Raw genomic sequence first — 26,577 nt, 5'->3', positions numbered from 1 at the left:
TACAGTTTGTGACGTTCACCTGCTTTATTTCCTCGTTGATTGTCCTCGGTGTCGACATACTGCGTTGCTATGCTGGCATAAAAATGGGGGGCGGAAGTTCAACACTGACTACATTAAAAGATGTAGCCGACAGGTGAAAAACTGCGTTTCACAGTTCTTTACTTTCACTGTTCGCAACCCTCCCCCCCGCAACACGCAGTTATATGCTCAGTTAACTACGGGCAAATTTCGATAAGCCTCATTAATGGTTTGCAGGCACACGTCAGTATACTTGTACAATATTTACGTTGAATATCTATGAACAGTAAAAACTTAATCACACAGTTCACAATTTTTGCAGAATAATATGGTACGTATTGAACAGACAATGTCATTGTTTCAACACACATCCTATTTATCTTACATTTATTTCACAGTTAAGTTGATGCATTGTTCCTGACCTAACCAGCACGGGTCACTCGTCTGAAAATCGGCCGTGGAGTGACTCTCTCGAGCCCAAAAATTCTGGCCTTTATGTATCATCACAATAATAGGTACTGAACTATACATTATTCGATGCTTAAGTTACAGAAATTGCAAATGAAACATACTGTGGTGTCACCACCAGACACCACACTTGCTAGGTGGTAGCCTTTAAATCGGCCGCGGTCCATTAGTATACGTCGGACCCGCGTGTCGCCACTGTCAGTGTTGGAGACCGAGCGCCGCCACACGGCAGGTCTAGTCTAGAGAGACTCCCTAGCACTCGCCCCAGTTGTACAGCCGACTTTGCTAGCGATGCTTCACTGACAAAAATGCTCTCATTTGCCGAGACGATAGTTAGCTTAGCCTTCAGCTACGTCATTTGCTACGACCTAGCAAGGCGCCATTACCAGTTTATATTGAGATTGTTAATAATGTCTAAACAAGAGCGATGTTCTCCAGTTATGCATTAAAGTTAAGTATTACATCAACTACGTACTTTATTTGCTGCTATTAATTCCCTTAACTGTTCCAGACCTCACGCCAGTCTGCGTGAGCTAAAAGCGTGCATTTCGGCCTCCTCTAGCAACACGGTGTTGGCTCTTCTGCCAACACTTCGCATACTTCATTCAATTAACTGAATATGTAGAAAAATTCCATCTTTTTAACAGTTTTTTCTACTACAAAATTTATGTTCGTTTATGAGTCAACAATAGAATCTAAGGAAATAATTACTGGTTTCATCCTATAACAAAAGATAATAACTAGGAATGGTCAAAATAAATTAGAAAATCAATTATATACATAAAATTAAGCACAGAATTAGATCTGGTGTTATATTATTTAAGAGAGCCAACCTTTCTATTTTATGAAAATGCAGATTTTACTCACGTATATTAATGGTAATTAGTAAAAAATGAAAAAAATGAATTTAAGGAGGCAGATGGCGAAACAAAAGAGGAAGTAAAAAGATCCCAGCCTGCTTCGCCAAAAGTTGGTTGAGGTATTTCAAGTTCTCGAGTGGTTCTATTGATAGACTTACTGGGACTGCACACAAAACTCCCTTGAATCCGTCGGACATCATTCTCTGACTCACGCGGTCGGCTGTGCTTTTTCCTTTACATACACTCCCAGTCTGTGTAAATTTCTTAAATCAATGGCTAATGATTTTGCGAGTTCGTGGTTGAATACCGAACTTGGTGCGAAATGCCTGCTGCAGTGCAATTTACAAGACACTTTTCGCGAACAGAAGAACGCAGAAGACCTTGTGCTCCACAGTCGCCGTATCACTCACAACTGACAGTGAAATGGAATGAGGGCCCTAATGCTGCGCGAGCTCTAGCGGCGGCTTCTGAAACCATCACCATCCGCCCGCCAAGAACTTTGAAAATTCCTCTTTCGATTGGTATAGAGGTTCTTCATTTTGGATTTGTACTTGAACACATAAAAATTTTTGAAATTGGGTCCATTATTTAGAATAACCCTATATTAATAACAAAGAAGTGGGGGAGAAAGGCAGAGAAAGACAATCAGGATGGAGAAGAAGAGGAGGAAGAAGTAGAAGTTGACAAAATAGAAGAACAGGAATGGTAGAATAAAACAGAATTAAAGAGAAGGGGAAGGAAGAGGACAAGAAAGAGGTTGAAATGAAGAAGGAGAAATCAGTGGAGGATAATCACTGTGAGGTGTGATTAGAGAGTAATTAGAAGAACAGCGTGGCACCAGCCCAGCCGCCTACGCCTTACCTCGTCCCGGACCTCGGAGACTGGGAGGACGGTCTGCCCACCAGGCTTCACCAGAGTCTCGAGCAGACGCCGCCGCGTCTTGGCTGGTCCCTCCTCTTTGGCCGCCGACCTCATGGCGATGACCTCCTCTACCCGCTCCCGCAGCTGCGCATAGTACTTGAAGATGGCACGGCCCTGTGAAGTCAGACGGAGCAGCAACTTGCTCCGCAACCACGGCCGCACCATCATCTTCTGTGAACACCACCGACATTAGACAAACATAGTCTCCATTTGGGATGGGGGATGAGGTACTCTCTGGGGGCCCTTGCAAGACTGGTCCCCAGTAACCAGACAAGTCACAATAGTATTTCATGATGAATAGACCCATTCCAACTGTTTTCGACAAATCCTTTACTTGGATAAGCCAGGTAAAAATGAAATGTCGTGCGGCTAGGGGCTCCCGTCAGGTAGACCGTTCGCCTGGTGCAAGTCTTTCGATTTGACGCCACTTCGGCGACTTGCGCGTCGATGGGGATGAAATGATGATGATTAGGACAACACAACACCCAGTCCCTAAGCGGAGAAAATCTCCGACCCAGCCGGGAATCGAACCCGTGCCCTTAGGATTGTCGCGCTGACCACTCAGCTACCGGGGGCGGACATAAGCCAGGTTTCAGGAAGTAAATCTCATCTTCAGGCGCCACAAAAAAAGGCAAACTGAAAGGTATCTTATTTAGAATTCATTAACAGTAAAAGGGTCCATGAAAATGTGAATATTATGTAATGCCTTGATTGCGTACGAGAAAATCGTACAAGTCACGTAAAAAATCCATCAAAATTTATCACATAACGTGCGAGATCCCGTGCGGGTGAAGCATGAAAATGTTCTTCGATAGAAGCAGTACTGCATTAGCTGAACGGGGCCTAACTGGAAAAACCATGAACATAAGAGCAAAAAAACACTCATTGTCAGCCTAATGTAACGTATCAACCGACTGCAAACGACAGGATATGTGGCATGGCCTAAGAAAGTAAGATCAAGGCATAAATGCCGTTGAACGCCAATTTCTGCACCTCAGAAGTACCTTACCGTACAAGTGTCGATCCTGCATCACGTTATGGATGCCCAGCAAGAGCGATCAACACACTGACGGGCTGACAACAGCCACTTCGCTCAGGTCACGCTTACGTCACAGAGCGGCAGCCGCCAGAACGAGCATCGAGGGCGCGAATGACGACAGAAGAAATCGTAGCTCACAACACGGCCGCATCCCCGCGTTTTCTACCAAATCCCACCCGCTACTAACTGCGTTAACACCACATTACTTTACGAAAGATGTTAACTGAGGTAGAGCTGATACAGAACAAATACTGAAAGAAAAACATGCAATGTGTATTGCAATTGTCAAGAAGTAAAAATATTAAAAATGTGTTATGAAATTCTCTAACAGTAAAATAGTAAACATTCATAATGACATTGTCATGAAGTAAAAATAATAAGGCCATAGTATAACATAAAAAAGGGGACAAACCGACACACCGCAAATGAAACGTAATAGTAGAACATAAATCAATATACAGAGTATGAAATATTGAAAATACAAGGCTATGGATGTCGACAGTGCAATACTACGTAAAAGGTAACCTACGTAATCATGGTGCATAGAATCTCCAGTAACGGAGACGTCAATGTGACTGATAAACACCTAAAAATACTGGATGTATACAAAGCTGCAGAGCTCAACATTAAATACAAAGCTGAGGAACGATACACGCTGGTGTCCAAAATTAAAGCAACAAACCATAGTTTCCCCTTCCTGTGTATAATTCACGATATAATCATACAAACTGTCAACCAGATCTCCGTACGATGGAGTCCTGCGCGGAAGGTGGCATTCTGGTCAACGGACAACCACGCCAACTATGACGTCACGGCACCTATCAAGCGGGACAGTGGTTTTGGGGTAATCGCGCATCCACAACCGCTGTGTACACGGTCACAGACGGCGCAGTACGGCTCGGAGAAGCCGCCTACCAGGTTCTCTGCGGTGGCCTCGGCAGAGTTGTCTTTACTGTCGGGGACCTGCTGTATGTGTGCCTCTGACCCGCATTCACAGAAGGGAACGTCTCGAAAGGAGTCGTCAACATGCAACGTGGACGGTGGACGAGTGGACCAATTTTCTTTTCGCAGAAGAGCCGCGATTTGACCCGGACAGTGATTCTCGGCGGATTCGCATCTGGACGGAACGTGGAACACGATTTCGAGACCCAAAACTTGTGGAAAGGCACCGATATGAAGAAGAATCCCTAACGGTGTGGGCAGGAATTATGTTTACCACTCGAACCCCTCTTCATGAAATTGTGCTCTGTGGGATTCAAATCGAGAGAGCGAGCAGGCCGCGCCATGCGTGAAATATCTTCTGTTTCCAAGAAAACATCAGCTACGCGTGCTCTATGAGGTCGAGCATTATCTTCCAGCAATACGACGTCTGTGCCCACAGCACCTCGCAACAACGTAAATTATGTTCCAAGATTCCATCACGATAGCTGACATCAGTTAAGCCTTGCGGATGCACGAGGGATGCGGCTTGCATCACGCCAGCACTCTCCAATACTTGCGAGCAGCGCTGCAGGAAGGATGGGCGTTATTGCCTCGACATGAGGCTGATGACGTCATTCACAGCATGCTCCGTCGTTTGTCAGGCCTGTATTGCTGCAAGAGGTGATCACACCCATAGTGAGCGCATTAACCAGCTGTCTGAATGTGTGTGTGCAAATCCTTTAAGTTGGAACAAACGAAGAACGTTTTTCGTCTACCGTTATGTATATGGCAGGTGTATACATTCTATATTCTTGTTTCTACTTTACTATCACCTGATTATAGTGTTTAGTGGCACAATAAACGCAACCTTGCAGGATTTCGGTTGGCCGGCTGGTGTGGCCGAGCGGTTCTAGGCGCTTCAGTCTGGAACTGCGCGATCGCTACGGTCGCAGGTTCGAATCCTGCCTCAGGCATGGATGTGTGTGACGTCCTTAGGTTAGTTAGGTTTAAGTAGTTCTAAGTTCTAGGGGACAGATGACCTCCGATGTTAAGTCCCATAGTGCTCAGAGCCATTTGAACCATTTTTGTTTTGTTTCGGTTGCTTCAATCTTGGACACCAGTGTATTATGTACAACCTCAGAAGAGAAAAACTGAATTTAGTTCTGTACACGTTGTGTGACACCTCTCAATTGACATGACATGCAGCCTCCAACATTAACGTACGACGTGTTAAAGACACAAGTTACGTGATGACGCCATTGGCAGCTTAGAACCTCAACTGGCCAGATTTCTTAAGATGGCAGTTAATTAGCATTATTTCTTTCACAGTCATACACGTTTAAAATGGAGGGGGGGTTATTACATGCTTAAAAGTGCCCAGAAGTTTCGAAGGCTGGAGGAGGCGTACTGACCGGGACCTGACTAAAAAGACAGCATAGTTCGCGCAGGCAGACAACCCACTGGTAGAGCCTGGTTGAAGAGCCCAGGGTAGAGGAGAAGCGAAGTGGGGAAACAGTGCGTGATGAAGTTAGGCTTGTCATCACGCACTGACAAGTTAATATGAAGAAGAAATTCTGTCAGTTCTGAGAACGTCTTCAACGGAGCAGATGTTCTAGACTACCATAATACGGGGGGCTCTAGGCTAGAGGTGTACCCAGACAAATGCTTATAATGAAAGAACTCCACAATTTACGTTGTTGGGTAAATGCGCAATCGATACCGACATTGTCCAACATGTGGCCGTCACGATTTTGTTAACAGTACTGAGTTGTATGGCGCACGGCGCAAGCGCACAAATGTTTACTGTGCACTAGGCATACCCCTGACAGTTGACGGCACAACGAATGGTGCAGTGTGTGATATCGTTATCAGAGTTACAGTCTGTAAAACGTGTTCAGTGGCGTGCAAGAAGAGACTGGAACGTGAAATTCTGCCACTCATAAATAGATTTATCAGTGTGACAGAACTCTTTGAGAAATGGGACGTTTGGTTTCAAATGCTGGAAAATATCCTAAAACTCTAGTGAATTAAGAGAACGTATACGTGAAGCATGAACGAGAAACAGTCATAAAACTCCACTAGACAAGCTAATAAGGAACTAGACCGTTCGACATTGTGTACAAACGACTCCGGTTACATGCTTACAAACTCCACATTTTGCATCACGTTAAAACTAAGGATCATCGCAGACGACGTGATTATGCTGCTGAAACGTTGCATCGTGTAGAGTGTAGACGAAAACAACGACTACTGCAGTGCAGTGCTGTTCAGTCATGAATCTGCGTCCCACGTCTGTGACGAAGTTTCCAGACATAACCGTCGAAAATGGGGAAGTGAGACTGCGGGAGAACTAATTCAGTACGAAAGGGACACACCGAAAGTTAATATGTAGGTGGAATTAGTTCATAAACTGGAGTCTACAGTTACAGGACACATCTATCCCAATATGTCGGCGAACTATACAGTTACACAGGTGCCTCCCGACGTCGTTTTCCAGTGGGACAGTGCCCCATCCCACTATCCAGAGTTTGTTACCACAATTCTCCATGAGATCTTTCCTGAACGCACAATTGCAAAGAGGGAAGAGTTGCATTGCCCCTCTCGGTTTCCCGATCTGGCTCCACTGGGTTTCAGTGTGAAGGCGTTTATCACGACACTGTTTACAGAAAAAAGCTTCGAGATCTGGTAGATCTGAGACAATGGACCTACACTGCAGTCAAGACCATAACTAGCGACAGCAAAAAATACTTTTATTTCATGAAAAAATTTGGTGTTATATTTTGATAAATTCGATGTTATCTTTTGCCATATTCAGTGTTGTTATCTTTGCAAAATTTAGTGTTTTTGTGAAATTCGGTGTTTTTAGCAAATCTGGTGTTTTTTGCAAAATTAGGTGTGTTTTTTACCAAATTCTGTCTTGTTTCTTTGCGAAATTCATTGTTGTCTTTTGCCAAACTCGGTGTTCTTTTAAACCAAGTCGATGTGTTTTACCGAATTCTATATTTTTTTCCAAATTCGGTGGTCTTTTTCGCAAAATATAGTGGTGTTCTTTTGTTAAATTCGATGCTACTTACGTAGTAAAATGAGAGTTCGTTACACAGGGAAGGAGCTGCAATTTTAAGATCATACACCAACCCCAGTCTTGAGGTGATTGGGAACCAAAACGCAGTTTTAACTTTCAGTAACAATCAGAATATTCGTACATTGCCGTCCTTTTTTGTATGACAGTTTTACACATTGCAAAATGACAAATTTCGCAATATGTCGCAAAAACCGGTAATTTCGTGTTATTTTTCGCGTTGTTGTTTTCGCGAAATTTTCCTCCACCTAGCTGTGACACATATAATGCTTACGAACATGTGGCGAGAAGTGGAGTACCATTTCACTATTTGTCGGGCTATAAACGATGCCCACATTGAATTGCAGCAACACACATAAAAATTAGTTCCTAGGTTCAATGTTGAACAAATAAAATTGTAAACCGACATAGGTCCTGAAATATGAACGGATGTTTTTCTATACCTCTAGCCCGGACTCACTGTACTAGAATCATTAACGATTCTTAAAGTGTTCAGTGTGACGTCACTGATACGCAGGACGGTCCGGACCGGGGCTGATGCGGAGCTCTCAGGGGAGAACGCGACCGTTTTCACGAGCGCTTGACCATGGGACGAAAGTCAGATCCACAGCTCTGCAAAATTAAAGTTTGTTTTTGCTCTCATTATGTCAACAACGTCAAATCTAGTAAAATCGGGTCGGCAGCGAATTTTTTTGATGTTTTCAAAATATATTTCGATTCTTGACAACACACGCAGGCTTAGACGATGGCAGACAATGCACAAAGCTTATACCTGGCGAGACGCCCAGACAAACTTTGATTCGATAAGGAGACGCCAGCACTTCTGTTCATGTTGGCAAGTGGGACGCCTCCACTATTCCAATGTGCATTGTCTCAGAGACGTGGTTATATCATCGCTGATGACCACATGTCTCTGACAGTGGGCTTAGTTTATTTACCTTTCTGTGTTTTGGAGAATATTGGGTGACTGATTGCCAGTTTTGGTTTGAATTCCCGCGTAGCAGGTGGCAATGCACGAGTTCAGTAATGTCAGGCCCAGAGGAAGAAGTTACAGTCGCACTAGATCAGTGAATTCGGATAAAAGCAACATTTATGACTGTGCAACATATGCAACTCATGAAAATCTACAAAATTAAAACATTTGTGGATAAAAATCTTACTCCAAGACCCCATTTTTCTACCGAATTACCGGTTTCCGCTGAGTTCGGAGCCATCTTCAGATCAATCTAAAATGTTTTTCAGTGTATGTCACTCCTTGCACAACGTTGTATTTTTCAGAGCTTAGTCGCCTGGTTACATAAAATACTAAATTTAAAATCTTAACTGGTTGTGTAAATTGACAACGTCAGTCAATAATCACATAACCAACTAACGTGTTCACTTTAGGATTTTATTTAACTAAGGGCACTTAGCTTTAAAAAAATATAAAAATACGACGACGTGCAAGGAGTCTCCCAAACTGAACAGCATTTTAGATGTGCCAGTAATGAGCCAAAACTGTTAATCAGTAAAGACAATTTCCGATCCTAACATAGGATTTTTACCCACGCATGTTTTAAATCAACACATTGCATCTCTCCTCCGATTGATAAAGTGAAAGAATGACGTCTACGACATTCGAAGACACTTTACCACTTACTGTTATTCATTTAAGTTGTGCCTCCTTCCTGCAAAGTGCTGTTATTGTATGTTGTGTACATAGTTCCGTGCAGTCAGCGCGTACACAACTTTCCCACTAGATCGCGCCCCGCTAAGCACAACAGCGCAGGCGCAGCGCTCGTCCATCTCCGCACTACGAGACGGCGCTGCCTTAGAGACGGACCAAATTCTGCTTCCGCTGATCCGCGTATTAATATGTAACGCAGCCAATGAGATTGCTGCTAACGTAAAACCTTTTTTCCTCGCAGATCACACTCACGCAGTGATACCTGAATGCGCGAGGTGTTATAACGAGTGTACAGACCTCCGATTAGTCAGTCTGCATTAGTCTGCATTTGTCTGCACCAGTCTGTACGAGTCTACATTAGTCTGTACCAGTCTATAGTCAAGTTTCAGTCTGCGCCTAATAAGATTATCATCTTCCTGTACATAGCCATGAAGATAAATGTATAGACACTTTGTCAAGTATCAGAGATATGTGAGAATAAGATTAACGTACCAAGACCAACGGAACTTCAGATTGTCAATTGTGAATAGCATCCAGAATCAAGTTAAGTAATTTTATGCTTGTTATTATTTTAATAAATGTGTGTGAAAATTAATCAAGTTCTGTTTAAAGTTGGTCATTGTCAATCTGCTACTCTAAGCGAGCAAGTGGCATTTCTATCGTCTGACCTAACGGCAGAAGATAAACACGCCACGATAATACCACGAGGCATATTGCTGACACTCGTGTACTTCGTTAGAGCGACAAGTCAAATAATCTGATGGTGTGTGTACCGAAGGTCTTACAGTACGCACACCACATTGTACAAGGAGACCAAGCCTACCCATCATCACCGATTGCGTCCAGATTTATGATCTATGCAGGGCTCAGCCAGAAACGGACTCTTGTTATGCTATAGTTTATGATTTTCAGACGCCGAGGTGATATAGTAAAAACAGGGGAAGCATTAATTTTCTCGGGAGTTTACTCACACCAAAAGCGCCTCATTTATATAATTGTTTTTACGTTTATATACAAAAATAAACTTCGTTAACATTCACAAAATTTTCTCACAAATGGAGTACTTTGGTAACAAACCACACGTAACGCTTCATTTCGCCAAATACTGGCAAGGATAGCTTGTGTTCAATGGAACGCATTTCGACGCCGACTTCTCGGGATGTGATTTTTTTAGTTTTCTCTCTCGAAGAGATAAGGGAGTTTTGAAGCTTCTTGATATTTAGCTGACGATAAAATTGGACATCCCAGGATTGCTATGCCGGAGTACATTTGGGGAAGGGGGCGGCCAATTTAATACTTTTAATACTGCCCGATAGCAATTATTATTCATCTTCAAAAATCGCGTTTTACGATTGTGGATTTGTTTATCCTCACCAGGAGTCAGTTAACAGAAGATTTTTCTCCTGGACAGCGGGTTTCATCACGTCAGATACAATACGTTGAACATAATGTCGGCTTATTTGCACTGTAGAAACGTAAAAATAGGAAACAACAATATGTTTCCTAATTTGCACTCCGCCTCAAAACCTTCGAGTTGCCGTTCTACTCCCCCTTCCGCTACTCCAAACATTGCCAGAACTTCACGATAACATACAGGGTGACAATTATTGAACTATGTGAAAAAGAAAGTTAGTTACAACCTACGGGTGCACACACTTTATTCAACATGTAAATGTCACTGGCCGGGGTGGCCGAGCGGTTCTAGGCGCTTCAGTCTGGAACCGCGCGACCGCTACGGTCACAGGTTCGAATCCTGCCTCGGGCACGGATGTGTGTGCCGTCCTTAGGTTAGTTAGGTTTAAGTAGTTCTAAGTTCTAGGGGACTGATGACCTAAGAAGTTAAGTCCCATAGTGTTCAGAGCCATTTTTGTAAACGTCACTACAGAAAAACGTCACTACAGAATTCGGATTTAGGTTATGACTTGTTAATATAGCCTCACAGAAAGGAGGCCAATGTGTTTTCAGATCCGGAGAATATGGTGAGCAATCGAGACCCATGCCAGTGACCTCTGGGTACCCCAGCGCCAGAATGTGGCCCCCAAAGTGCTCCTCCAGGACATCAAACACTCTTCTGCTTCTATGGGGTTGAGCCCCGTCTTGCATGAACCACATCTTGTCGAAATCAGGGTCACTTTGGATAATGGGGAAGAAAATAATCTTCCAATACCTTCACGTATCGTTCAGTAGTCGCCGTGCCATCAAGGAATATCCCACCGATTATTGCCGGCCGGGGTGGCCGAGCAGTTCTAGGTGCTAGTCTGGAACCGCGCGACCGCTACGGTCGCAGGTTCCAATCCTGCCTTGGGCATGGATGTGTGTGATGTCCTTAGGTTAGTTAAGTTTAAGTAGTTCTAAGTTCTAGGGGACCGATGGACTGATGACCTCAGAAGTTAAGCCCCATAGTGCTCAGAACCATTTGAACCATTTGAACCACCGATTATTCCGTGACTGGACATTGCATGCCACACAGTCACCTGTTGAGGGTGAAGAGACTTCTCGATTGCGAAATACGGATTCTCAGTTCCCCAAATGCGCCAATTTTCCTTATAGACGAACTATACAGCGCATACTAATTCCCATCGAGCCCCGCACCGAACTGTGCAACTGTGCAGTTTCATAGTCCTAACACAAACCGTTCAGAATTTATGACGATTTTGTTTCATATAGTTCAATAATTGTCACCGTGTCCTTGGTTCATTCCTCAACCGCTCCACGCAAAAATGCTTTTTTTAAATTTTTTTTTACCAAGCCCTGCATTAATATAAATTTGGACGGCGCGCTCATCTTATTAGAATAGGCCTCTTATCGTCGTATGCCGCATACGGTGAAGCTCAACCTCGTGCCAACAGCTGCAGTAAGGGCGTAGAGGTGGGGTGAGGCGAGGCGCACGGGTGAGGTGGTGCAGGCGGGTTGGCGTGCACGGCTGCCGGTCAACAGGGCCGAACACGCCGGTTTCGCTTCCACTTCTTTGTACAGTCAGTTTGTTTACGGTACGTTGTCGGTTACGGTTTGGACACAAATTACTTTCTCTCACGTTCAACCGATGTGTTTTGTTTCGATTCGTACTAAACAGCCACAAAACAAATTAACGTACAGTACAAGAGGAAGTAGCGGCGAATGTTTCAAGCGTTTCTGTGTGTGCCTGTGATTGAATGGTTGGTCCCTTCATCTTCGGAGATTATAATTTAACTTTCCCTATTTATCACGTTATAACACAGAAACTAGTTACCGGACGAGTACAAAACTTGGTAGCATTAATGTCCAGAGTATGGAATGCATCCCCCCCCCCCCCCCCATGAACCATGGACCTTGCCGTTGGTGGGGAGGCTTGCGTGCCTCAGCGATACAGATAGCCGTACCGTAGGTACAGCCACAACGGAGGGGTATCTGTTGAGAGGCCAGACAAACGTGTGGTTCCTGAAGAGGGGCAGCAGCCTTTTCAGTAGTTGCAAGGGCAACAGTCTGGATGATTGACTGATCTGGCCTTGTAACAATAACCAAAATGGCCTTGCTGTGCTGGTACTGCGAACGGCTGAAAGCAAGGGGAAACTACGGCCGTAATTTTTCCCGAGGGCATGCAGCTTTACTGTATGATTAAATGATGATGGCGTCCTCTTGGGTAAAATATTCCGGAGGTAAAATAGTCCCCCATTCGGATCTCCGGACGGGGACTACTCAAGAGGATGTCGTTATCAGGAGAAAGAAAACTGGCGTTCTACGGATCGGAGCGTGGAATGTCAGATTCCTTAATCGGGCAGGTAGGTTAGAAAATTTAAAAAGGGAAATGGATAAGTTAAAGTTAGATATTGTGGGAATTAGTGAAGTTCGGTGGCAGGAGGAACAAGACTTCTGGTCAGGTGACTACAGGGTTATAAACACAAAGTCAAATAGGGGTAATGCAGGAGTAGGTTTAATAATGAATAGGAAAATAGGAATGCGGGTAAGCTACTACAAACAGTATAGTGAACGCATTATTGTGGCCAAGATAGATACGAAGCCCACACCTACTACAGTAGTACAAGTTTATATGCCAACTAGCTCTGCAGATGACGAAGTAATTGAAGAAATGTATGATGAAATAAAAGAAATTATTCAGATTGTGAAGGGAGACGAAAATTTAATAGTCATGGGTGACTGGAATTCGAGTGTAGGAAAAGGGAGAGAAGGAAACGTAGTAGGTGAATATGGATTGGGGCTAAGAAATGAAAGAGGAAGCCGCCTGACAGAATTCTGCACAGAGCACAACTTAATCATAGCTAACACTTGGTTTAAGAATCATGATAGAAGGTTGTATACATGGAAGAACCCTGGAGATTCTAAAAGGTATCAGATAGATTATATAATGGTAAGACAGAGATATAGGAACCAGGTTTTAAATTGTAAGACATTTCCAGGGGCAGATGTGGACTCTGACCACAATCTGTTGGTTATGACCTGTAGATTAAAACTGAAGAAACTGCAAAAAGGTGGGAATTTAAGGAGATGGGACCTGGATAAACTGAAAGAACCAGAGGTTGTACAGAGTTTCAGGGAGAGCATAAGGGAACAATTGAAAGGAATGGGGGAAAGAAATACAGTAGAAGAAGAATGGGTAGCTCTGAGGGATGAAGTAGTGAAGGCAGCAGACGATCAAGTAGGTAAAAAGAAGAGGGTTAGTAGAAATCCTTGGGTAACAGAAGAAATATTGAATTTAATTGATGAAAGGAGAAAATATAAAAATGCAGTAAATGAAGCAGGCAAAAAGGAATACAAACGTCTCAAAAATGAGATCGACAGGAAGTGCAAAATGGCTAAGCAGGGATGGCTAGAGGACAAATGTAAGGATGTAGAGGCTTATCTCACTAGGGGTAAGATAGATACTGCCTACAGGAAAATTAAAGAGACCTTTGGAGATAAGAGAACCACATGTATGAACATCAAGAGCTCAGATGGAAACCCAGTTCTAAGCAAAGAAGGGAAAGCAGAAAGGTGGAAGGAGTATGTAGAGGGTCTATACAAGGGCGATGCACTTGAGGACAATATTATGGAAATGGAAGAGGATGTAGGTGAAGATGAAATGGTAGATACGATACTGCGTGAAGAGTTTGACAGAGCACTGAAGGACCTGAGTCGAAACAAGGCCCCCGGAGTAGACAACATTCCATTGGAACTACTGACGGCCTTGGGAGAGCCAGTCCTGACAAAACTCTACCATCTGGTGAGCAAGATGTATGAAACAGGCGAAATACCCTCGGACTTCAAGAAGAATATAATAATTCCAATCCCAAAGAAAGCAGGTGTTGACAGATGTGAAAATTACCGAACAATCAGTTTAATAAGCCACAGCTGCAAAGTACTAACACGAATTCTTTACAGACGAATGGAAAAACTAGTAGATGCCGACCTCGGGGAAGATCAGTTTGGATTCCGTAGAAATACTGGAACACGTGAGGCAATACTGACCGTACGACTTATCTTAGAAGAAAGATTAAGGAAAGGCAAACCTACGTTTCTAGCATTTGTAGACTTAGAGAAAGCTTTTGACAATGTTGACTGGAATACTCTCTTTCAAATTCTAAAGGTGGCAGGGGTAAAATACAGGGAGCGAAAGGCTATTTACAATTTGTACAGAAATCAGATGGCAGTTATAAGAGTCGAGGGACATGAAAGGGAAGCAGTGGTTGGGAAGGGAGTAAGACAGGGTTGTAGCCTCTCCCCGATGTTATTCAATCTCTATATTGAGCAGGCAGTAAAGGAAACAAAAGAAAAATTCGGAGTAGGTATTAAAATCCATGGAGAAGAAATAAAAACTTTGAGGTTCGCCGATGACATTGTAATTCTGTCAGAGACAGCAAAGGACTTGGAAGAGCAGTTGAACGGAATGGATGGTGTCTTGAAGGGAGGATATAAGATGAACAGTAACAGAAGCAAAACGAGGATAATGGAATGTAGTCGAGTTAAGTCGGGTGATGCTGAGGGTATTAGATTAGGAAATGAGACACTTAAAGTAGTAAAGGAGTTTTGCTATTTGGGGAGCAAAATAACTGATGATGGACGAAGTAGAGAGGATATAAAATGTTGTCTGGCAATGGGAAGGAAAGCGTTTCTGAAGAAGAGAAATTTGTTAACATCGAGTATAGATTTAAGTGTCAGGAAGTTATTTCTGAAAGTATTTGTATGGAGTGTAGCCATGTATGGAAGTGAAACATGGACGGTAAATAGTTTGGACAGGAAGAGAATAGAAGCTTTTGAAATGTGGCGCTACAGAAGAATGCTGAAGATTAGATGGGTAGATCACATAACTAATGAGGAGGTACTGAATAGGATTGGGGAGAAGAGGAGTTTGTGGGACAACTTGACTAGAAGAAGGGATCGGTTTGTAGGACATGTTCCGAGGCATCAAGGGATCACCAATTTAGTATTGGAGGGCAGCGTGGAGGGTAAAAATCATAGGGGGAGACCAAGAGATGAATACACTAAGCAGATTCAGAAGGATGTAGGTTGCAGTAGGTACTGGGAGATGAAGAAGCTTGCACAGGATAGAGTAGCATGGAGAGCTGCATCAAACCAGTCTCAGGACTGAAGACCACAACAACAACATGGAATGCATGATTTCCATGTGTCGCAGCGCCACCGTCCAGTTGCAACTATGACCACCAGGTGCCGTGATCAATTATCGTCATTCATAGTCTCACACACCTGACCAGTCGCAGTGCACTTGTTGATGTGTCAACATGAACTTGGACAAAAGAAGCAGCGCGTTATTGGTGAAGCTCTACTATCGAAACAACAGCAATACTGCAGCTGCGCTTCGAGAATATCGCTGGTTCAAAGGATTAAGGAAGGGTCCTCTTTCTCCACCTGCTGTGTGCAGCACCATGAAGAAGTTCGAATCGACTGGAGAACTGGGCGTCACTCCAGGTGGAGCCTGACGGCCGGTTGCACCACACGTCGTTGATTAAATCGTTGTTGCTGTGGCAGACATCGTTGGGCGCAATTCCCGATCGTCAGGCAGTGCGTCTGCTGTGTCACGACAGTTGAACATCCCGTGGTCCACTGTACGGGAGGTGCTTCGAACTGTTCTCAAATGGTATCCGTACAAGATCCGTATTGTACAGCAGCTTGCACCACAGGACGCACAATGACGTGTTCACTTCGCTCTCCAGTTTCTCGCAAGGATTGAAGCTGATGGGGACTGGCCCCTGTACTGTCCTATGGACAGACAACATTTTCTGTGATGGTTGATGTGAAGACACAAAACTGCAAAGTATGAGGATCTTGACCTCCAGTCGCTGTGCACGAAGTTCCTCTGTATGGTGAAATTTTTAGGAAATTTCTGGTGAGGTCTTATGGGACCAAACTGCTGAAGTCATCGCTCCCTAAGCCTACTCACTACTTAATCTAACTAACTTATGCTAAGGACAAAACACACAACCATGCCCGAGGGAGGACTCTAATCTCCGACGGGAGATCTGTATGGTGAACGTGTCGTCGTATGGTCTGGCTTTACTGCTACATCCGTCACTGACCCATTTTTTTGGAAGTGTTGGCGCTCAAGGACCAAAGACGTGCTGAGTGACTGGCCAACGTTACTGTGATATGCTTCGGCAGCATGTCATACCGGTCATACTGGAGAGAGACGTATTGAACTCGACAGTTTTCACACAAGATGGCGTACCACTGCCCATCGCTCGCAAAGTTCACCTGCTTGTCCAAAACACATTTGGAAACGATCGAATTATCAGCTGATGGTTGTGGGTCTACCTGAAGGACACATTTCACCAAGGTGTAAGGTAGTAGCATTTTGCACCTTACTGTAATATAATAGTTGCAAAGACGAGTTAGATATCGGTTATTATGTTATTTATCATGCAATCAGCTTATTGAAATTAATATAGGGAGTTCAGACGGCATACGACGCGTATTAACTTTAAGAAATTCGCATGTTGCATGAAGTCGGCGTTCAGGTGATATTTTCACTGAATTTGGCTGGAGCTGACGAGCAGCACTGCTCAAAGGCAGGGCAGAGGGGTGCGGAAGTTTACAACCGACCATTACGAGTCGGCATGCGAAAACGTCCCACTGGGGGAGACGCGCCGCTGGAGCAGGTAGGCATCCATTGCGCTAACAACAGGGGCAGGCCTTCGAGAGACGGCGCCTCGTTGGCGCTGGGCGTTACGCCGACGCCACTATGTCGAGATGAGCTGGCGCCTAAGGGAGCCTTCCCACGAATCTTAACGTTTTATGGGGCTTTCTAAGAAACGCGGTTAAGCTAGTGCAATGACCTTTTCCCTCGCGGGGGCGAACAGAGAGACACGATTGGTGGGTTCAATTTTGAACGGAGTTTCAGTTTGTTCCAGAACATTCTAGGCGCAGTAAGGCGCAGAATGTTTTAATTGACTGGAAGAAGCCAGGAAATAATAGTGGGAGCGAACTGTGCTGGTCTAGAGCCACGGGAATGGCCAGCTCGAAAAATAGCGTGGGGGTTGCTGATTTTGCAGAGGGAAGCTTTTGGAGCTGTTATCAAGGAGAAGCGTCTTAGCTCCTGTAGCGAGCGGACGTCGTGCTTTCGGCTCTGCTGTAGGAGAGTAAATTATTTTCAGTGTGCTGTGCAGAACTTTGAATAAGTCTGCCAAATGCAACTGAAACTAGTATCCAGTTAGGGGTACTGTCATGTTTTACTGTTAGAGACAGGTTGATTCCGCTAGTTACGGTTGGGAATACTGTCTCACGGGAAGCAGACAGGAGCAGAGCAATTTCCTTGAGCCACACATTATTAAAGATGTTACTGGATTCCGCCTTTGGGCTGGTGAGTCCCGTCTTAACGAGTGCGAGACGATTGGAAAGAAAGCAGAATTAGCTTTTGAATAGCAGTTTACGAACAGGAAGCCTGTTCGCGAAAATAAATTCATTTTTGTTTCAATTGAGGCTCCTCGACGACGCAGACGCCATCGGCAGCTTGCTGACCTGTCCACGACGCTGCATTTGGTAACGTGATGCTCAGTTTCGGCATTTAATCCGATATTACTCTCGCCTGTGATTACCAGAGCTCAGTTTTCCAGCCAGCTCTTATTGAGAATTTGTTAATTGCAGTAGGTTTGTCTGACGTATTTTATGCCGTCTGACAAGGGGAGAGAGTAGAAAATAACAAGTACAGATGCGTTATCCGACCTTAAGAGTTAGTTTTGGAATTTAAGGGCCATTGCCATTACTAGCTTAATTTTAGCACTTATAAATGTATGTCATTGTTCAGTTTGATGTTAGGAAGAGTGGCGTTCAATAAATGTGTTCAATGCTATCCTTGTTTGTTTAGTAGTGATCAGTTCCCTGAACACTATTTAGTTATTAAATATTAATCAAAATTAGTGAAGGGGCAGTTTTAATTAACAGGTTGGGTCTCATAACAGGCCTTCAGCCAGAGCCAACGACCCGATCCAGTAGGCAAAGTGAACAAGTGAAAGCATTCCTGTTAAAACCCCCCGACATTTGGCTGCCCCGCCTAGGGTCCCTAATCATCATTTTATTGAAAGAAATCCCTTCCAAAGGTAACATTTACACATGTACTGATCTGAAGCGCAGCATATCAAGAGAGGTAGCTAGCTGACCAACAGACATGCTTCGTTCTGCTGTGTAGAATGCAATCCTGCACTTTTAGACCCTTCTGGACACCGATGGGCGCCATATTGACCCCTTTTGTAGCAGTAATGGTACCGGCTTGTAATGGTATGATGCACGGTAGCAGCACATTAAAAGTGTTTCAATTGAACTGATTCTGCTTTATTTCTCTTGCATGTACTTGACATTAATGCTACCAAGTCGGGTACTCGTACGGTAATTAATTTCCATGTTATAACGTGTTAAATGGGGAAAGTTTAATTATAACCAGCCAGTGTATACCATCCCCCGTGTTGCTCTCAAACCTTTTCCGAGGCTTTTACGTTCTTTTTTTTCTGTCTCCGTGATACCTTTGCGGTATCGGTCGCTATCCAGGCGGCCGCACATTCAAACACGCGCGCCACCAGTCATGCCGCTGTGTTTCCCACAGTCGCCACCACGACACAAGGGCGCTGCCTGCCACGAACGATTACGCCGCTGCCAATGAGATGAGAGCATCCCCTCTCCGGGGCTCCAGCGGCGGTTTTACTTAAGTTCAAACATTCATGCACTGAGCCCATTTTGTGTGTTTGCCAGTTGAATAACATTTACAACCTTTCATAGTGGCCAGGGATCGACATCTTCTGAACAGAAGCGCGACCGGTTTGTAAATTTGCGGTATCTGAATATATTTCAACATTCAAAGCTACTGTTAGCAACTGACACAGCAACAACAGCAACAAAGCTATGTATTATTTTTACTATTTGATATTAGATGTAGAATAAATTAATTTCTGAATTCTCTGTTCTTGAACAGCGTCTTTCTCGCTCCAGTATCCATTAAAGAACCACGCAGCATGCAAAGGAAACTGTAACAACGTCATGTTGCGATCTTACGTGTATCCACCTTTAATTTATCAATATGGAAATTTTTCTTCAAGTCTTTCTGTATTTTCTGCGATCTTGAAACAATGGTATTTTCCCATAGGCAACAGGGTACCAAGGAATAAAGAGGAACGCAGAAGACAGAGAAGCATGGAGGGCTATGCAGTCGAAACCTGCTGCAAGGCAGAGAACCCAATGATGATGATGATGATCGTGATGACGAACAGTACTGTCAGAAAATTTTCATAGAGAGCTGTGGATATTTATCAGATAAAGGGCTTGTGTGTTATGATTGATCTTGCCGTACTGGTGCTGTGCACAGCTGATTCCAAGAGGGAAACTTCTCCTGCTGTTTTTCTCGACTGCTTGGAGCTCTACTATATGTTTAAATGCTGAAGACATCCTCTTGGGTAAAATATTCCAGAATCCCCCATCTGGATCTCCATGCCTGACGTAATCAGGAAAAACGAAACTGGGTTTCTGTATGTTGGAGTGTGGAATGTTAGCTACGTTAATCCGATGGGGAGATCAGAGAATTCAAAAATGCAAAAAGTGATGTGTTGGCAGAAGAGCCAACACCGTGTTGCTAGAGGAGGCCGAAATGCACGCTTTTAAGCTCACGCAGATTGGCGTGAGGTCTGGAACAAGATAAAGTAATTATCCTATAAAGAAAAGAACGTAGTTCTTGGAATACTTGACTTTAATCCACAATTGCAGAACATCTCTCTTGACGGTACATGCTTCAAGATAAATATCAATTGAATACGGCGCCTTGCTAGGTCGTAGCAAATGACGTAGCTGAAGGCTATGCTAACTATCGTCTCGGCAAATGAGAGCGTATTTGTCAGTGAACCATTCCTAGCAACGTCGGCTGTACAACTGGGGCGAGTGCTAGTAAGTCTCTCTAGACCTGCCGTGTGGCGGCGCTCGGTCTGCAATCACTGACAGTGGCGACACGCGGGTCCGACGTATACTACCGGACCGCGCCCGATTTAAAGGCTACCACCTAGCAGGTGTGGTGTCTGGCGGTGACACCACAAATAGGGGTCAGGAGTACAGTAATAGAAGAAAGGGTCGAATGAGTAATAGAACAGATCTAGTAGAAATCTTTCGATATCACAGTATATATTGAATTTAACTGATAAAATGAGAAACTAAAAATACTGCAAATGAGGCAGGCGAAAGGAAATCTAAAAAATGATATAGACAGAAAGTGAAAAATAGCTAAGGAGGATCGCATTCGGGAGGACGACGGTTCAATCCCGCGTCCGGCCATCCTGATTTAGGTTTTCTGTGATTTCCCTAAATCGCTCCAGGCAAATGCCGGGATGGTTCCTTTGAAAGAGCACAATCGACTTCCTTCCCCATCCTTCCCTAATCCGATGAGACCGATGACCTCGCCGTCTGGTCTCCTTCCCAAAACAACCCAACCCAGCTAAGGAGGAAAGGCTAGAGGAAAAATGAAAGGCTATAGAAGCATACATAATCTAGGGGAAAGGTAGACACTGCCAACAGGAAAATTAAAGAGACCTTTGGAGACAAGTGAAGTAGCTGCATGAATTATACAGTTCAGACGACGCTCCAGCACGAAGCAAAGATCGGCAAGCTGAGAGGTGGAATGGAAGTACAAAAGGGCTCTACAAGGGAAATGAACCTGGAGACAGTATTGTACAAAGGGAAGAGTAAGTTGATAGTGAAAAAATGGGAGATATCTTACTGCGGGAAGAATATTACAGTGAACTGAAAGACCTAAGGGGAAATTACGTGCTGCAGAAGACGCCGTTTCCTTAGAACTATTGTGATCCTTGGGAGAGTCAGCCATGACAACTATTCCATCTCTAGTGCTATATATATGAGACAGGCGAAATATCCACAATTTTCAAGAAGATTGCAGTAATTCCAGTCCAAAAAACGGCAGGTACTGCCAGGCGTGAATGCTACTGAGCCATCAATCTAATTAGTTATGGTTCCAAAAACTGATTTATTCACAGAAGACAGGAAAAACTATTAGAAGGGTCCCTCGTAGATATCTTTTGGGTTCAGGAGACTATATGAACACCCTACAACCAATAATAGAAGAGAGGGCGAGGCAAACATACGATTATAGCATTTCCAGATTTAGAGAAAGCTTTTGACAGTGTTGACTGGAATACACGTTTTGACATTCTGAAGGTAACAGGTATAAAATTCAGAGAGCGGAAAGATATTTACAACTTGTACAGAAACCACACCGCAGTTTTAAAACAAAGGGAAGCAATGCTCTAGAAGGGAGTGTGTAACGGTTGTGGCCTATTCCTGATGTTATCGAATATCTACATCAAGCAAACAGAAAAGGAAACCAAAGAGAAATCTGGAAAGAGAATTAAACTTGAGGGAGACGAAATGACATTGTACGAGTGCGTGCTGAAAAGTAACGCCTCCGAACTTTTTTGTGAAAATTCTTAATGATTTTTAAATAAAATAAACTTTGTTAACATTTTACATCTTTATTCTTCATGTGTACGTATTTATTCCTCAACATAATCAGCCTGGGGACGAAGACGTTCCTCCCAACAAGACACTAGTCTGTTGATGCCGTCGCTGTAGAGTGTTTGACTTTGTTGATGGAGTCACAACCTCACCTCTGCTTGCACAGGTGCATCACTATCGCCTCAAAAGTGTTATTTACGTTTTGGAAAGAGGCAAAAATCAGATGGGACCAAGTCGGAACTCTATGGATGATGACTGATGACAGTGAACCCGAGCCGTGGAATTGTTGTAGATGTCATAACGTTCGTGTGTAATCTGTTATTGTCATGCTGCAGAACAGGGTGCACCATGTTTCGAAAATTAGCAACTTGACTGTAACGCCCTGTTTATCACGCACTGCGATAGTTACATTAAACATCGACGGTACAAGCTGGAACCCTCTAGTTGCAGAGCGATGTAACTTGCACCAGCGATGCGAGAAAGTCGACCGAGTAATATGCATGGCATGTAATGACTCAGTCGATATTGAGAACAGAATAAAAATTTGGGGGCATTACTTTCCAGCACAGTTTTCTGCCAGACACATCAAACGATTAGGAAGTGTAGTAGAACGGCATGGATAGTGGCTTGAAGAGAAGCTATCTGATAAACAAACAAAAATCAAGCAATGGCAATGGAATGTAGTCGAATTAAACCAAGCGATGCACAGCGAATTGGATTAGCATATGAGCCACTGAGTCAGTGAATTTGTTATTTGGCAACAAAGTAACTGTTGACGGCTGAAACAGAGAGGATGTAAAACGAAAAAAATAGAGGTGTTCAAATATGTATGAAATCTTATGGGACTTAACTGCTAAGGTCATCAGTCCCTAAGCTTACGCATTACTTAAGCTAAATTATGCTGAGTACAAACACACACACACACACACACACACACACACACACACACACACATGCCCGAGGGAGGACTCGAACCTCCGCCGGGACCAGCCGCACAGCCCATGACTGCAGTGCCTGAGACCGCTCGGCTAATTCCGCGCGGCGATGTAAAACGGAACATGGCCGTAGCAAGAAAAGCATTGTTTTGAAAAACAGCCATTTGTGGAAGTGGGATACAAATTTAAGTGTTAGGACGTCCTTTCTGAAGGCATTTTTCCGGTGTGTATCCGAGCACAGATGTGCAAAGTGGATGATAAGGAGTTCAGAGAAGAAGGGAATAGAAGCTTTTTAATTGTGGTGCTACAAAAGAATACTGAACTAGGCGGGCAGATGAGAAGGTACTGTATCGATTTAGGTCAGTTTTGGTAAAACCTGTGCGTGCGCGCGTCTTTCTCGCTTTTAAGCCTCCACGAATTGGATAACCGTCTTCAGGAGATGGATCCTGCTTTCTTTTTCCCTCTGGCATCTACCCAATACGTTCTTTGGCTCTCTCTTATCATCCATTCTGGGCCGTGTTTCTGCTCGATTTGATTCTGGCGCCGATCATTCATACTTGATGTATTTTGTGGTGTCACCGCCAGACACCACACTTGCTAGGTGGTAGCCTTTAAATCGGCCGCGGTCCGTTAGTATACGTCGGACCCGCGTGTCGCCACTATCAGTGATTGCAGACCGAGCGCTGCCACACGGCAGGTCTAATCTAGAGACTCCCTAGCACTCGCCCCAGTTGTACAGCCGACCTTGCTAGCGATGGTTCACTGGCTACAAACGCTCTCATTTGCAGAGACGACAGTTTAGCATAGCCTTCAGCTACGTCTTTTGCTACGACCTAGCAAGGCGCCATATTCAGTTACTAACGGATAATATTGTGAATCATGTACCGTCAAGAGCGACGTTCATCATTAATGAATTAAAGTTAAGTATGAAACTAATTGCGTCCGTTTTCTGATTTCTAATTCCTTGCCATATTCCAGACCTCAAGTCAGTATAGTTCTTCCCTCCTCACGCCAGCCTGCGTGAGCTAAAACGCGTGCATTTCGGCCTCGACTAGTAACACGGTGTTGGCTCTTCTGCCAACACAACATCTTTTCTACACGTACGTTCTGCCCGGTCTTCGTGTGGACACCGGGAGCGTCGCAGTAAGTGTGTACTTACCGCCTGTGTGGAAGGCGACCGCTTCCCTTTTAGGACACCGATACGGCAGTTTATGGACGGCAACACGGCCGGGCGCCGGCGCTGGCTGAGCTGGCAGCGCCACCTCCTCTGTGTGCGACCAGCTGCTTGGACCGCCAAGTGGGAATTTCCGGGCCAGGTCGCTCCTGAGCGCGCTCTACGTTAAGCGGCTGATCACCAGTGGTCGCTGTCAGATGGGTGCTTTGGACTATTACGTGTCGATTTGTGCCGCCATAATTGAAACCGGTGAGCAACTGTCCCTGGGAAAATCTTGTGACTGTGTTCAGACCCGCATGTTCTTGTAATACCTCCTGACCGTGCTCTAGCATTTATTTTCTCAGAGCTAGTCTGCTTCCCCAGTGAAATAGAGTATGAATTTCAAGATGGGCAAACAATTACACTATGAGATCAAAAGTATTCGGACACCCCCAAAAACATACGTTTTCATATTAGGTGTATTGCACTGCCACCTACTGACAGGAGCTCCATATCAGCGACCTCAGTAGCCAGTAGACATCGTGAGAAAGCGGAATGGAGAGCTCTGCGGAACTCACGGACTTCTAACATGGTCAGGTTGCTGAGTGTCACTAGTGTCATTCATCTGTACGCGAGATTTCCACACTCCTAAACATCCCTAGGTCCAACGTTTCCGATGTGATAATGAAGTGGAAACGTGAAGGGAGACGTACAGCACAAAAGCGTACAGGCCGACCTCGTCTGTTGACTGATAGAGACCGTCGACAGTTGAAGAGAATAGCAATGTGTAACAGGCAGCCATGTATCCAAACCATCACACAGGAATTCCAAACTGCTTCTGGATCCACTGCAAATAGTATGGCAGTTAGGCAGGAGGTGATAAAACTTGGATTTCATCGTCGAGCGGCTGCTCATAAACCACACATCACACTGGTAAATGACAAACGACGCCTCGCTTGGTGCAAGGAGCGTAAACAGATCCCCTTGCCGGAAACTATATGCACCAAACCAAAGATGGTACACTGCGCAAATATCGATACACATCACTGCTGCCACACGTAGAAGGAAGAACCACGACGTAACCGCAACAATGGTGGGAAACCAAACACAGATCTATCCCACGAAAACGCATAGTTGGGAGAGAGCACGGCTCAACCTCGCCCCCCCCCCCCCCCCCACCCCCAAACGTAACCCAGGAAGGGTTTAATTGAAGCCCGAGCTACTTGAACTTAACTTGGCTAAGGTGAACCCGATATTTCTATTCTTCTAGACCAAGAGAGTTACCGGACGAAATATATGCACAATAGTGCAAGACCCCAGAAAACGTAGAGTAAATTTACAGCCGCACACCTGCCTCCCTTGGAAATTGCGGATGTAAACTTGGTCTCCCGGCCTGCCCTTAAAGGTTTCCCGATTACGATTATAATGCTCAGCCTGCTTATTATGAGCTTTGAATATATTACACCTGGCTTGATTTCCTTTATGAGCCGCGGATTGACGTCAGGTAGAATAAGATCCTGAATCCCCCACAAGTTGGAAAGAAGGGAATTAACTGGGTAGGAAAATATCAAGGATGCAGGCGTACTTCGCGAGGCTTCATGAATTACGGTATTAAAGTCGAAACTAAGCCAGGGAAGCCTGGAATCCCATTTTCTGGGTGTTTTCTGATGATAAATAATCAAAGCGGACTTAATATTCCTATCAACCCTTTCCGCAAAAGACCCCTGGGGATAATACGGGGTGGTGGTGACATGCTTAACTTCATTCTGAAAGGAGAAAGCCTTAAAGGGACTATAAAGAATAGCTGGAGCGTTATCACTAACGAAATGCTTACGTGGCCCGAAAACACTAAAGACACTAGTCAACTGATTAATCGTGGTCGTAGCGGTAACGTTGCGGCTCGGAAGGAGCCAAGTAAACCGAGGAAATTCATCAATCATAACGAGTACATATCGATGACCCCTTTTGGTCCTAGGCAAAGGTTCCAAACAATCAATATAGAGTTTCTGTAGCACCACATTTCGAAAGCTTCTATTCTCTTCTTGTCCAAACTATTTACCGTCCATGTTTCACTTCCATACATGGCTACACTCCATACAAATACTTTCAGAAATGACTTCCTGACACTGAAATCTATACTCGATGTTAACAAATTTCTCTTCTTCAGAAACGCTTTCCTTGCCATTGCCAGTCTACATTTTATATCCTCTTTACATCGACCATCATCAGTTATTTTGCTCCCCAAATAGCAAAACTCCTTTACTACTTTAAGTGTCTCATTTCTTAATCTAATACCCTCAACATCACCCGACTTAATTCGACTACATTCCATAATCCCCGTTTTGTTTTTGTTGATGTTCATCTTATATCGTCCCTTCAAGACACCATCCATTCCGTTCAACTGCTCTTCCAAGTCCTTTGCTGTCTCTGACAGAATTACAACGTCATCGGCGAACCTCAAAGTTTTTATTTCTTCTCCATGGATTTTAATACCTACTCCGAATTTTTCTTTTGTTTCCTTTACTGCTTGCTCAATATGCAGATTGAATAACATCGGGGAGAGGCTACATCCCTGTCTTACTCCCTTCCC

General features: G+C 44.2%; 1 protein-coding gene across 1 annotated transcript in view; it reads right to left on the bottom strand.

Moving 5' to 3' along the window:
- LOC124550749 (cytochrome P450 4C1-like) overlaps positions 1 to 26,577 on the bottom strand; it is an 87,433-nt gene that overhangs the window by 19,078 nt on the left and 41,778 nt on the right. Inside the window, exon 4 of the mRNA XM_047125471.1 lies at positions 2,208 to 2,438. Within this exon, the coding sequence (XP_046981427.1) occupies positions 2,208 to 2,438 (231 nt within the window). The remainder of the gene's footprint in view (positions 1 to 2,207; positions 2,439 to 26,577) is intronic.

The sequence above is a fragment of the Schistocerca americana genome, chromosome 9 (assembly GCF_021461395.2).
Source record: "Schistocerca americana isolate TAMUIC-IGC-003095 chromosome 9, iqSchAmer2.1, whole genome shotgun sequence".
Taxonomy (NCBI): domain Eukaryota; kingdom Metazoa; phylum Arthropoda; class Insecta; order Orthoptera; family Acrididae; genus Schistocerca; species Schistocerca americana.
This window is presented reverse-complemented; position numbering and strand designations above follow the sequence as displayed.